This window comes from Bubalus bubalis, chromosome 1, assembly GCF_019923935.1.
Source record: "Bubalus bubalis isolate 160015118507 breed Murrah chromosome 1, NDDB_SH_1, whole genome shotgun sequence".
Classification (NCBI taxonomy): domain Eukaryota; kingdom Metazoa; phylum Chordata; class Mammalia; order Artiodactyla; family Bovidae; genus Bubalus; species Bubalus bubalis.
The window spans coordinates 178,144,883-178,157,502 of NC_059157.1; the positions used below are offsets into that span (position 1 = coordinate 178,144,883).

Consider the following 12,620-nt stretch of genomic DNA (forward strand, 5'->3'; position numbering starts at 1 on the left):
ATTCCTATGTTGGGTGGGAGCAGGGACTAGCTGATGTTTGTAAGTTCTCTACTGGCTCCACTCAGACTCTGAATGAGGAGCTTCAGGGCAGAGAATAGAGGATTTTAGGCCAGAAATTTTATATATATATGTATGTGAAAATAAAAATTAAGAATATCTTTTATCATAGTTCCATGTTCCTTTACTCAAGTTAAAGTCAATTACAACACATATTATTATACCAAACTTTTCTTTTTGTTAGATTTTGTCCTTATTTCTTGATTCTGAATATAAAATTATCTTAAAGTCTAAGTTTCCTATCTACCTAAATTTTATATATATACTACTTAAATATTTTATATTACTTATGGAGGTACTATGTTATACTTAAAAGTATAAAACTTGAGTCTGAATTTTTGCTTATTTTATTCTTTTTTCATTTTTTGTTCTGACAGAATTTTTAAAATTTGTCAACATTTTGAATATCAAGTAATTTCCTCTTTTTAGCATCTGATAAGCTACTTGCCCCGTACTGTAAAAAACTGAACATGTATACCATCCTCCATAGCCTAACTCTCCTTATTCAGTGGCCCCACTGTATCAGCACGTTTACTGGAGTCCACAACGCTGATTCAGCATTTTAACTTACCGAGGGAGCGGCACCATCTAGTGGTAAGAGCATGTAGTTGCTGGCTCTACACTAATTGCAGTTTCTCCCCCCTAACTTTTGGTCTACCAGTTTTAGGTTTTTAAGAGAAATTAAGAAAAATATCAAAATATCAAAAAATGTAAAAATTAATAGCAGTAGGAATAACTACATACTACCAATGACAGAAATGAAATTGGATAATTTTTCACCAGGGGATCTCTAGTCAACTTGACAGACAATTTGAATTATAAATCAGTTTTCTTTATATCTACTCAATTGGAAATTTCTAATTCACAATGTTAGATCACCAGGAATGGAAGGGGACTTCCCTGGTGGCTCAGACCGTAAAGAATCTGCCTGCAAGCAGGAGACCTGGGTTCAATCCCTGGGTTGGGAAGATCCCCTGGAGAAGTGAATGGCTACCCACTCCACTATTCTTGCCTGCTGAATTCCATGGACAGAAGAGCCTGGCAGGCTATAGTCCATGAAGTTGCAAAGAGTTGGTTACAAGACTGAGTGACTGATACTTTTCACACTTTTAGGAATGGAAGTATGTGTTTGGTGGCTCCGTCAAGAGAGTTTTAGACAAGGGGATCAAACTCAGACACAGAAATTACAGAGATTGCTCTTTATAGGTGACATGGATGCAGGTGAACAAGTCAGTGCCAGAAGCCTGGCCCTTCTACTAGGTGCCACTGAAATATCTTTACTGCCAGCACCAATATTACAAAAAAGTATTTTCAATCTTATCGCTTATTTTAAAACCTACCTCTTTCCTCAAAAGTCAGCATGTGCCAATAAGGATAAGCAGAATCTTATTTACTGGTAATTTCTTTGCATGGTATGCAAATATGCATACTCAAGGGTCACAATTTGCAGGTATTTCCAATTTCCATTTTCATTCAATATCAAAAGGTTTATTACTCAATGTCAACTCTTCTCTGGAAATAAGGGTGACTTTGGGTATTTGCTATATGCATAGTTGGTGTTCTAGCTTTCCAATCTAAAACAGCTGACAAAATAATTAAGATTAACTAAACAAACAAATATAAAGTCTTTTCCTCCTGTAGCACAGGTTTTCCCTGATAAATGGAAAATAAAAGTTGCCCAGTTTTCTTCATCATTTATGTGCCACACATAAGCTAATACTTGAGTCATAAGCTGTCAGCAGTTTCTTCCAACTGTAAGTGAAATAACTGAGTAACTCTAGCATGCGAACAAAATCTATTAATCGTCCTATGCTGTATGCCATTGAAATTATATTCAGTAGGGTCAGATGATAAATTAATTTTTCTTTTTTGAGACATTTGTCATTAATTCTGAGGCTGATCTTTTAAGTCTCTTGGAAATACTGTTGTCTGTCTTTGCCATGAGTAGGGCAAAGTATGACACTTTTCTAAATTTGCTTACTGTTATGCCTTTAGCAAGAAAATTAATTTCATATTAGAAAGCTTATTTTGTATTTTTTATAGAAAGATTCACTGTACTTTGATATAGTACAAAATTTTCAATGACTTCATGTCATTATCTGACCAAATTTCATAATAGAAGACACACTGTGGAGAACAGACCATCAGTCCAATAAAATTCTATTCAGTGCGATACTTTTTTATTGGCACCTTGGTGTTTTCAACGATAGTATGACATTATCACAAACAAGCGGTTACACTTATCTCAGTATACACAGATTCACATTTTATGTTCTCAGTGGGACCTAATTTACTACTTACGTTATGATGCTGTTTCGAGCTGCCCCATTATCGCTATTTAATCATAAGTAGTTTATGCTTTTACAACAACTTCTGAGTAATGGATTCATCTTTAAAAAATTTTTATTGTTTACAATGTTGTGTTAGTTTCTTCTGTGCAGCAAAATGAACAAGTTATACTGGATTCATTTTTGTGAACAGGGGATTTTAAAGTAGCATAATACTAGCAATAAAGTATAAATTTAAAAAAGTAAACAATAATATGCAAATACCATGGATATGTCAGCAGAAAATTAACTGAATTCTGTTAATTGACCTATATAGTTCTTCTTGGTCAATGATTGACATACTAGTATTTCTCAGAAAATGTGAATTACATGCAAACAAAACTGTATCATGGCTTTTCATTCTGAAATCATAAAACTACCAGAGATCACTAGATGACCCCAGTCTATCATAGGTCTGGGGATCATACTTTAGTAAATACCAAACTAGAAAGAAAGAGTACAAAGGAAAATTTGTGCTTTCATAATTCTGATCTTTAACATCTTCTCTAAGAACAAATTCAAATGATTCCTATACAGAGCATTTTCTGAACTGGCAGAACATTGGAATAGATTATTAAGATCTTTTCAATCTCTTGAGATTCTAATACATTATTGAGTGACCAAAAAGTTTGTTCAGGTTTTTCTGTTACATCTTACAGAAAAGCCTGAAAAAACTTTTTGGCCAACTGAATTCTAATATGCCCTGAGTTTACAGAACAGTCGACAATCAGAATCCAGTAATTCTCATTGGGATTGAAACCATGGTTACATGTAGAGTTCTTAATTCTACACATGAATAACTTCACTTACTCACTCAATAAATTACCTACTGTATATCTGTTATGTGCCAGGCCCTATTTCAGGTATTAGAGATACAGCAGGATCTAAATATAGACGAAGTCCCTCCTCTCATGGAGTTTATGTTATAGAGAAGGACATGGACAATAAACAAAAATTTTAAATATCAGATGTTATAGCACTAAGAAGGAAAATAAAGCAAAACAAAAGAAGAGTAGAGGGAGGGGACAGAGAGAGAAGACAGCTGAAGAAGGCAGAGGGTGATCAGGGAAGGTCTCATTAAGAATGGAATGTCTGAGCACACATCTGGATGAAGTGAGGGAGTGGGTCACGCAGCAATCTGTAGGAAGAGCATTCCAGGCAGAGGAGAGAGTAAAAACAAAGCACCTGAGGCAGAAGTGGGTTTGGCTTGTTCCAGGAACAGAGAGAACAACTGTTGCTTAAGTAACAGAGAGTAGGCACTGTGAGGGTGTGGGTGGGTGGGTGGGGGGTTATGGAGAATAATGGCAAGAACTTTGGCTTTCATTCTGAATGAGATGGGGAAACACTGGAGGGTTTGAGCAGAGGAGTGACATGATCTGACTTACATTTTCAAAGAATAACTGGGGAGACTAGGCTGTAGGGCAATGAGGGTATAAGCAGGGAGACCAATTAGAGGGAATCCACGTGAGAAACAAGGATGACCAGCTGGGCCAGGGTGACTGTGGTAGAGGTAGCTTAGTGTCGGGTTGCGGTTACAAGCAAAAACAACTTCTAAGACAGTCTTAGGTGGCAGTGACATCTTACGGTTCAAATGAAGTCTTATAAAGTTTTATGTCATCAGAGAATCAATGTAAAAGGAAATAATGAAGTTCCTACAGGAGAAAAAATAGTGGTAGTATTCTGTAATTCAACAGAACCCAACAATCCACAGACAACAAAAAGTGCCCCAAGAAGGAGAGGGTCTTCCTCAGAAGAGACTGCCCTATTTACTGGGAGATCTGAACCAGAGGTGGGGATCATATCAGCCGGGTATGGCTGTGAATGCGAGGTGTGCCCTGAGGTTCATCTGTGGAATTCTTGCACAGATAATCTGGAAGCTAGGGCAGAGAACACCTGGTGTGGCTGCAGTGTGAGCTGCAGGCCTGTGAGCTCTCACCCATAATGCATGCCCTGCTTGTGACTGATCAAATGAGGCTGTGCATGAGAAACGGAATGAGAACACCTTGCAAAACAGGAGACTGTGATTATGTTATTTTAAATTCTTACATGATTTATTTTCTGATTATAAATACTCATTTCTCATTATCATCTCAGTTCTAATTTTGAGGTACTCTAGATAACATCTTTTTTTTTGGGAAAAGGCTGTTGAAAAATTCTTGTATTATTTGCAAATACTAAAGATCAACTGGGTATCAATATTAATGGAGACCAGAAAGAATGAGTATACCACTTAGATTTTGTATACAAGAGACTTCTTAAGCACTAGGCACATAGAAAAAGTGAATGAGATATAAATAATTAATTCAATTTTATTTCCTCCCATTTAAAATAATCATTATGGCCCATTCTACATAAAGATCTAAACGCTTAGATACTAGGCAGTGACAAAAAGGAAACTTAAAGAGTTTTACTAAGACAAAAAAGGACTCAGCCTACCGTGGTGATGTACCGGGAGTGGAATTCTGGAGCATCTTTCAGGAACGTGAGGCCAGGATGTGTATCTACCACATCCTGAAAAAGAACAAAATCATAACTAAGTTAACAAACATACCAAAAAACCCCCTAAGATACATACTGAATTTTTTTAAACTCTTGTACAATACTTGCCAGTTGAGCACACTTGCTGTTTCACAATACTGAATACACTTAAAATTTAACTAGTATTTTATTAAACTCAAATATTTCACAAGCACACTTTTGTGTGACTTTGATATGTACAGTATACTTCAAGAAAGTTAAAATGTTAATCTGGCTATATCTGGTGATTTGTAAATCAAGTGTCTTACAGGTACATGCCGCAATTCTAACACACGTCAGCGAAATTCATCCCATAGATCTTGTTAGGGATTGCCAAGTGAAATTTACACAAAAAGGAGGATAGACAGAAGCCAACTAGAATGATTCTTTCTTAACCTGCAGACATGGGAAATTATTGGAAAAAATAATAGCCTGGTAGCCAAATAACTTTATGTTAAGGTATGTGAGTCAGCTAATGTTCATCAAAATCACTGTCTTGATAAATCTGTTTTCCAATTTAGGTTTTTATTTATTTTAAATCTGATATCCTGTTCTCATAGAAGACTATTTGAACATTAAAACCTTGAAATAGTTTTTTTTTTTCTTTGTTGTTCAGTTGCTCAGTCACATCCGACTCTTTGAGACCTCATGGATTGCAGCATGCCAGCCTTCCCGTCCATCACCGACTCCTGGAGCTTGCTCAAACTCATGTCCATTGAGTCAGTGATGCCATCCAACCATCTCATCCTCTGTCGTCCCCTTATCCTGCCTTCAATCCTTCCCAGCATCAGGGTCTTTTCTAATGAGTCAGTTCTTCACATCAGGTGGCCAAAGTACTGGAGCTTCAGCTTCAGCATCAATCCTTCCAATAATATTCAGGACTGACTTCCTTTAGGACTGATTGGTTTGATCTCCCTGCAGTCCAAGGGACTCGCAAGAGTCTTCTCCAACACCACAGTTCAAAAGCATCAATTCTTCAGCGCTCAGCCTTCTTTATGGTCCAACTCTCACATCCATACACGACTACTGGAAAAACCATAGCTTCGACTATACAGACCTTTGTTGACAAAGTAAAGTCTCTGCTTTTTTAATATGCTGTTTAGGTTTGTCATAGCTTTTCTTCCAAGGAGCAAGCGTCTTTGAATTTCATGGATGCAGTCACCACCTGCAGTGATTTTGGAGCCCAAGAAAATAGTCTGTCGGTGTTTCCCACTGTTTCTCCATCTATTTGCCATGAAGTGATGGGATCAGATGCCATGATCTTTGTTTTCTGAATGCTGAGTTATAAGTCAACTTTTTCACTTTCCTGTTTCACCTTCATCAAGAGGCTCTTTAGTTCCTCTTCACTTTATGCCATAACAGTAGTATCATCTGTGTATCTGAGATTATTGTTATTTCACCTGGCAATCTTGATTATAGCTTGTGCTTCATCCAGTCTGGCATTTTGCGTGATGTGCTCTGCATATAAGGTAAATAAGCAGGGTGACAATATATAGCCTTGACACACTCCTTTCCCCCTTTTGAAGCAGTCTGTTTTTCCATGTCTGGTTCTGTTGCTTCTTGACCGCATACAGGCTTCTCAGGAGGCAGGTAAGGTAGTCTGGTATTCCCATCTCTTTAAGACTTTTCCACTATTTGTTGTCTACAGAGTCAAAGGCTTTAATGTAGTCAGTGAAGCAGAAGTAGATGTTTTTCTGAAATTCTCTAGCTTTTCCTATGACCCAGCGGATGTTGGCAATTTGATCTCTGGTTCCTCTGCCTTTTCTAAATCCAGCTTGTTTTAAATCCTGGAAGTTCTCAGTTCACATACTACTGAAGCCTAGTTTGGAGGATTTTGAGCATTATTACCTTACTAGCATGTGAAATGAGTTTTTTTTTCTCTAATTAGGTTTTTAAAACATTTTAAATGAGTCTAGAGAATCTAATGGAGATAATTACTGTTAATTTAATAACCAGAGGCAACAGTAATGCTACCACAGAAATAATCTATTAATTGGCTAGTCATGAATGGAAACACATCAGTTACATCTCTTTTCTTTGTTTCCTCAGAGCAGTTAGCTATTTAGACTGTATTTACCAGTAGAGTCTAAAACCAATGAACCTTATTTAAATTTTTATTTGGAAATAATTTGTCTTACAGAAAATTACAAAAATATTACAGAGAGATTCCCTATGTTCTTCTCCTAGCTTCTCATAATGGTAACAACTTAACTGACCTGCCTCTTGAGAAACCTGTATGCAGGTCAGGAAGCAACAGTTAGAACTGGACATGGAACAAGAGACTGGTTCCAAATAGGAAAAGGAGTACATCAAGGCTGTATACTGTCACCCTGCTTATTTAACTTATATGCAGAGTACATCATGAGAAACGCTGGGCTGGAAGAAGCACAAGCTGGAATCAAGATTGCCGGGAGAAATATCAATAACCTCAGATATGCAGATGACACCATCCTTATGGCAGAAAGTGAAGAAGAACTAAAAAGCCTCTTGATGAAAGTGAAAAAGGAGAGTGAAAAAGTTGGCTTAAAGCTCAACATTCAGAAGACTAAGATCATGGCATCCGGTCCCATCACTTCATGGCAAATAGATGGGGAAACAGTGAAAACAGTGACTGACTTATTTTTCTGGGCTCCAAAATCACTGCAGATGGTGATTGCAGCCATGAAATTAAAAGACGCTTACTCCTTGGAAGGAAAGTTATGACCAACCTAGATAGCATATTAAAAAGCAGAGACATTACTTTGCCAACAAAGGTCCGTCTAGTCAAGGCTATGGTTTTTTCAGTGGTCATGTATGGATGTGAGAGTTGGACTTGAAAGAAAGTCGAGTGCTGAAGAATTGATGCATTTGAACTGTGGTGTTGGAGAAGACTCTTGAGAGTCCCTTGGACTGGCAGGAAATCCAACCAGTCTATCCTAAAGGAGATCAGTTCTGGGTGTTCACTGGAAGGACTGATGCTGAGGCTGAAACTTCAATACTTTGGCCACCTCATGTGAAGAGCTGACTCAATGGAAAAGACCCTGATGCTGGGAAAGACTGAGGGCAGGAGGAGAAGGGGACGACAGAGGATGAGATGGTTGCATGGCATCACTGACTCAATGGACATGGGTTTGGGTGGACTCTGGAAGTTTGCGATGGACAGGGAGGCCTGGCGTGCTGCAGTTCATGGGGTCGCATAGAGTCAGACACAACTGAGCGACTGAACTGAACAAACCACAGTACAATTATCAAAACTAAGAAATGAACATTGATGTAATACTGGGTTGGTGCAAAAGTAATTGCGGTTTCACTCTGTTGAACTTTGTTGTTTGATACTGGAATACATTTTTAAATAAAAGTGGTTATCATCTTAATGCACATTTCTTGCTTTATGACTAATTACTTATTTTATATTTATTTTAGACTCCAGAAATGATGTTAGACAAGCAAATTTCAGTGATTTTTTATTTGAGTTCAAAATGGGTTGTAAAGCAGTGGAGACAACTACCAATGTCAACAACACATTTGGCCCAGGAACTGCTAATGAACATACAGTACAGTGTGGCAGTTCAAGAAGTTTTGGAAAGGAGATGAGAGCCTTGAAGATGAAGAGCATTGTGGCCAGCCATCAGAAGTTGATAATAACCAACTGAGAGCAATCATCGAAGCTGATCCTCTTACAATTACATGGGAAGTTGCTGAAGAACTCAACATCGATCTTTCTATGGTCGTTCGGCATTTGAAGCAAATTGGAAGGGTGAAAAAGTTTGATAAATGACTGCCTCATGAGCTGACTGAAAAAAAAAATCATTGTTTTGAAGTGTCGTCTTCTCCTATTCTATGCAACAACAATGAAACATTTTTCAATCAAATTGTGATGCATGATGAAAGGTGGACTTTATACAACAACCAGTGATAACCAGCTCAGTGGTTGGACCAAGAAGAAGCTCCAAAGCACTTCCCAAAACCAAACTTGCACCAAAAAAAGGCATGGTCACCGTCTGGTGGTCTGCTGCCCATATGATTCACTATAGCCTTCTGAATCCCAGCGAACCATTACATCTGAAAAGTATGTTCAGCAAATTGATGAGATGCACCAAAAACTGCAATGCCTGCAGCCAGTACTGGTCAACAGAAAGGGCCCAATTCTTCTCCATGACAATGCTTGACCACACGTCGCAGAACCAACGCTTCAAAAGTTTAACGAATTGGGCTACAAATTTTTGCCTCATTTGCCCTATTCACCTGACCTCTTGCCAACTAACTACCACTTCTTCAAGCATCTTGACAATTTTTTGCAAGGAAAATGTTTCCACAACCAGCGGGAGGCAGAAAATACTTTCCAAGAGTTTACTGAATCCTGAAGCACAGATTTTTATGCTACAGGAATAAACAAACATTTTTTGATGGCAAAAATGTGTTGACTGTAATGGTTCCTATTTTGATTGATAAAGATGTGTTTGAGCCTAGTTATAATGATTTAAAATTCACAATCCAAAACCGCAGTTACTTTTGTACCAACCTGATACTGAACTACCGGAGAAGGCAATGGCAACCCACTCCAGTACTCTTGCCTGGAAGATCCCACGGATGGAGGAGCCTGGTGGGCTGCAGTCCACGGGGTCACTACGAGTCGGACACGACTGAGTGACTTCACTTTCACGCACTGGAGAAGGAAATGGCAACCCACTCCAGTGTTCTTGCCTGGAGAATCCTAGGGACTGGGGAGCCTGGTGGGCTGCTGTCTCTCTGCCTTCTCTGGGGTCGCACAGAGTCAGACATGACTGAAGCGACTTAGCAGCAGCAGCAATACTAAACTACAGATCTTATTCAAAATCTACCAGCTTTCCCCCTAAAGTCTTTTTTTTTTTTTCTGTTTCAGGATCCTAACTGCATTTAGTTCTTGTGTCTCATTGCTATCCCAATCCATGGCAGTTCTTCAGTCTTTCCTTATGTTTCATGATTCTGACACTTTAATGAGTTCTGGTTAGTTTTTCTGTAGAATGTCTCTCAATGTGGCATGTCTGGTATTTTCTTATGATTAAAGTTATACACTTTTAGTGAGTTTACCACGGAAGTGATGTGTCCTTTTCAGTCATATAAGGAGTATGTGGTGTTGACAGGTCTTACAACTTGTATTAATTTTTGAATATACTTAGTTAAAGTGGTATCTGTTGGGTCTGCCACCATAAAATTATTACGTTCCTTTAGCAGTTGATAAATATCATGGAGGAGATACTTAGAGACTCTGTCAATATCCTGTTTCTCTGCAAATTTTTGCCCACAAATATTAGCAGCCATTTATAGAAATTGACTGTGGCATTTTTATAGTGCTGTTTACCAAATTTAGAACAACAGACTGGTTCCAAATAGGAAAAGGAGTACGTCAAGGCTGTATATTGTCACCCTGCTTATTTAACTTATATGCAGAGTACATCATGAGAAACGCTGGGCTGGAAGAAGCACAAGCTAGAATTAAGATTGCCGGGAGAAATATCAATAACCTCAGATATGCAGATGACACCACCCTTATGGCAGAAAGTGAAGAGGAACTAAAAAGCCTCTTGATGAAAGTAAAAGTGGAGAGTGAAAAAGTTGGCTTAAAGCTCAACATTCAGAAAACGAAGATCATGGCATCTGGTCCCATCACTTCATGGGAAATAGATGGGGAAACTGTGGAAACAGTGTCAGACTTTATTTTTGGGGGCTCCAAAATAACTGCAGATGGTGACTGCAGCCATGAAATTAAAAGACACTTACTCCTTGGAAGGAAAGTTATGACCAACCTAGATAGCATATTGAAAAGCAGAGACATTACTTTGCCAACAAAGGTTCATCTAGTCAAGGCTATGGTTTTTCCTATGGTCATGTATGGATGTGAGAGTTAGACTGTGAAGAAAGCTGAGTGCTGAAGAATTGATGCTTTTGAACTGTGGTGTTGGAGAAGACTCTTGAGAGTCCCTTGAACTGCAAGGAGATCCAACCAGTCCATTCTGAAGGAGATCAGTCCTGGGATTTCTTTGGAAGGAATGATGCTAAAGCTGAAACTCTAGTACTTCGGCCGTCTCATGCGAAGAGTTGACTCATTGGAGAAGACTCTGATGCTGGGAGGGATTGGGAGCAAGAGGAAAAGGGGACGACAGAGGATGAGATGGCTGGATGGCATTACTGACTCGATGGACGTGAGTCCGAGTGAACTCCGGGAATTGGTGATGGACAGGTAGGCCTGGCGTGCCGTGATGCATGGGGCCGCAAAGAGTCGGACACGACTGAGCGACTGAACTGACTGACTGACTGACCAAATTTATATAGTGATGTTTACTTTGCTTTTCCCCTCATCCCCTCCACATTTGTTAACTGAAATTTTTCTATAAGGAAGAGCTGTCCTTTCCTTGTATTTATTTGTTCAATTTATGTCAGTATAGACTCATGGGTGTTTATTTCATTCTATGGGTTATAATCCAATACTATCATTGTGTTGGATTATATCAGTTTATCAATAGCATCATAAAATACTAATATTATTCTGCTGCTCAAATTGAGCTAGCTTTGGTCTCTGGGAGCTGTTAGGTTGGCTCCTTTGTCCTCCTGACATACCCCATCCTTTTGTGAACACTTCCATATTTTCTGGTATCACAAAATAGTGCAGGCTCATTTTATATTGTCTATGCTCCCACCTGAGAATCAACCTTTTCTCCAAGCAGCCCTGATTCCTTTTACTGGAGAATGGTATTTGGAACCAAATCTGGGGGCTAGGAGTGCTCGTTTCTACTAGGGTGTCATTGCTACCGAATCCTCTTAGTAGACACAACTAGGAATACATGTATGTGTATCAGTTCATACATACCCATATACTTGTATTTTTCTATATCTATATGTATTAAAAACTATGTAATCATACAGATAATTTTAACTCAATAATGCAAGGTTCCCCCTTTCCTTTGTAACTTTTAATAGAATTGCTAACCATTACTCCATTGAGAAAGTAATTTACTAACTAGACTACAGTATTTGGTCTTTAGAGTATCCAGTGAAAATATTATTTTCCAAGGTTATTTAGCTCTTTCCTTATCTTCTTTTATCTTCTTTAATGTAGTTGTGTTACCCATTTGTAATAGAGTTCATTTGTTATTGTTTATATTCTATTTTGGGCTTCTTTTCTACAGGTTTCAGTTCAGTCCAGTTCAGTCGCTCAGTCGTGTCTGACTTTTTGGGACCCCATGAATCGCAGCACGCCAGGCCTCCCTGTCCATCACCAACTCCCGGAGTTCACTCAAACTCATGTGCATTGAGTTGGTGATGCCATCTAGCCATCTCATCCTCTGCCATCCCCTTCTCCTCCTTGACCCAATCCCTCCCAGCATCGGAGTCTTTTCCAGTGAGTCAACTCTTCACATCAGGTGGCCAAAGTATTGGAGTTTCAGCCTCAGCATCAGTCCTTCTAATGAACACCCAGGACTGGTCTCCTTTAGGATGGACTGGTTGGATCTCCTTGCAGTTCAAGGGACTCTCAAGAGTCTTCTCCAACACCACAGTTCAAAAGCATCAATTCTTTGGCACTCAGCTTTCTTCACAGTCCAACTCTCACATCCATACATGACCATTAGAAAAACCATAGGCTTGACTAGATGAACCTTTGTTGGCAAAGTAATGTTTCTGTTTTTTAATATGCTGTCTAGGTTGGTCATAACTTTCCTTCCAATTATTTAATATTTTGGTGAAGAATTATAAATGGTATTT

General features: G+C 38.7%; 1 protein-coding gene across 6 annotated transcripts in view; it reads right to left on the minus strand.

Moving 5' to 3' along the window:
- The window catches only part of PPP2R3A (protein phosphatase 2 regulatory subunit B''alpha), a 223,965-nt gene that overhangs the window by 93,264 nt on the left and 118,081 nt on the right, over window positions 1-12,620 (minus strand). For all 6 annotated transcript variants that reach the window (XM_025291381.3, XM_025291375.3, XM_025291369.3 and 3 more), the window contains one exon: window positions 4,821-4,895. In XM_025291381.3, coding sequence (XP_025147166.2) covers window positions 4,821-4,895 — 75 coding nt within the window. The remainder of the gene's footprint in view (window positions 1-4,820; window positions 4,896-12,620) is intronic.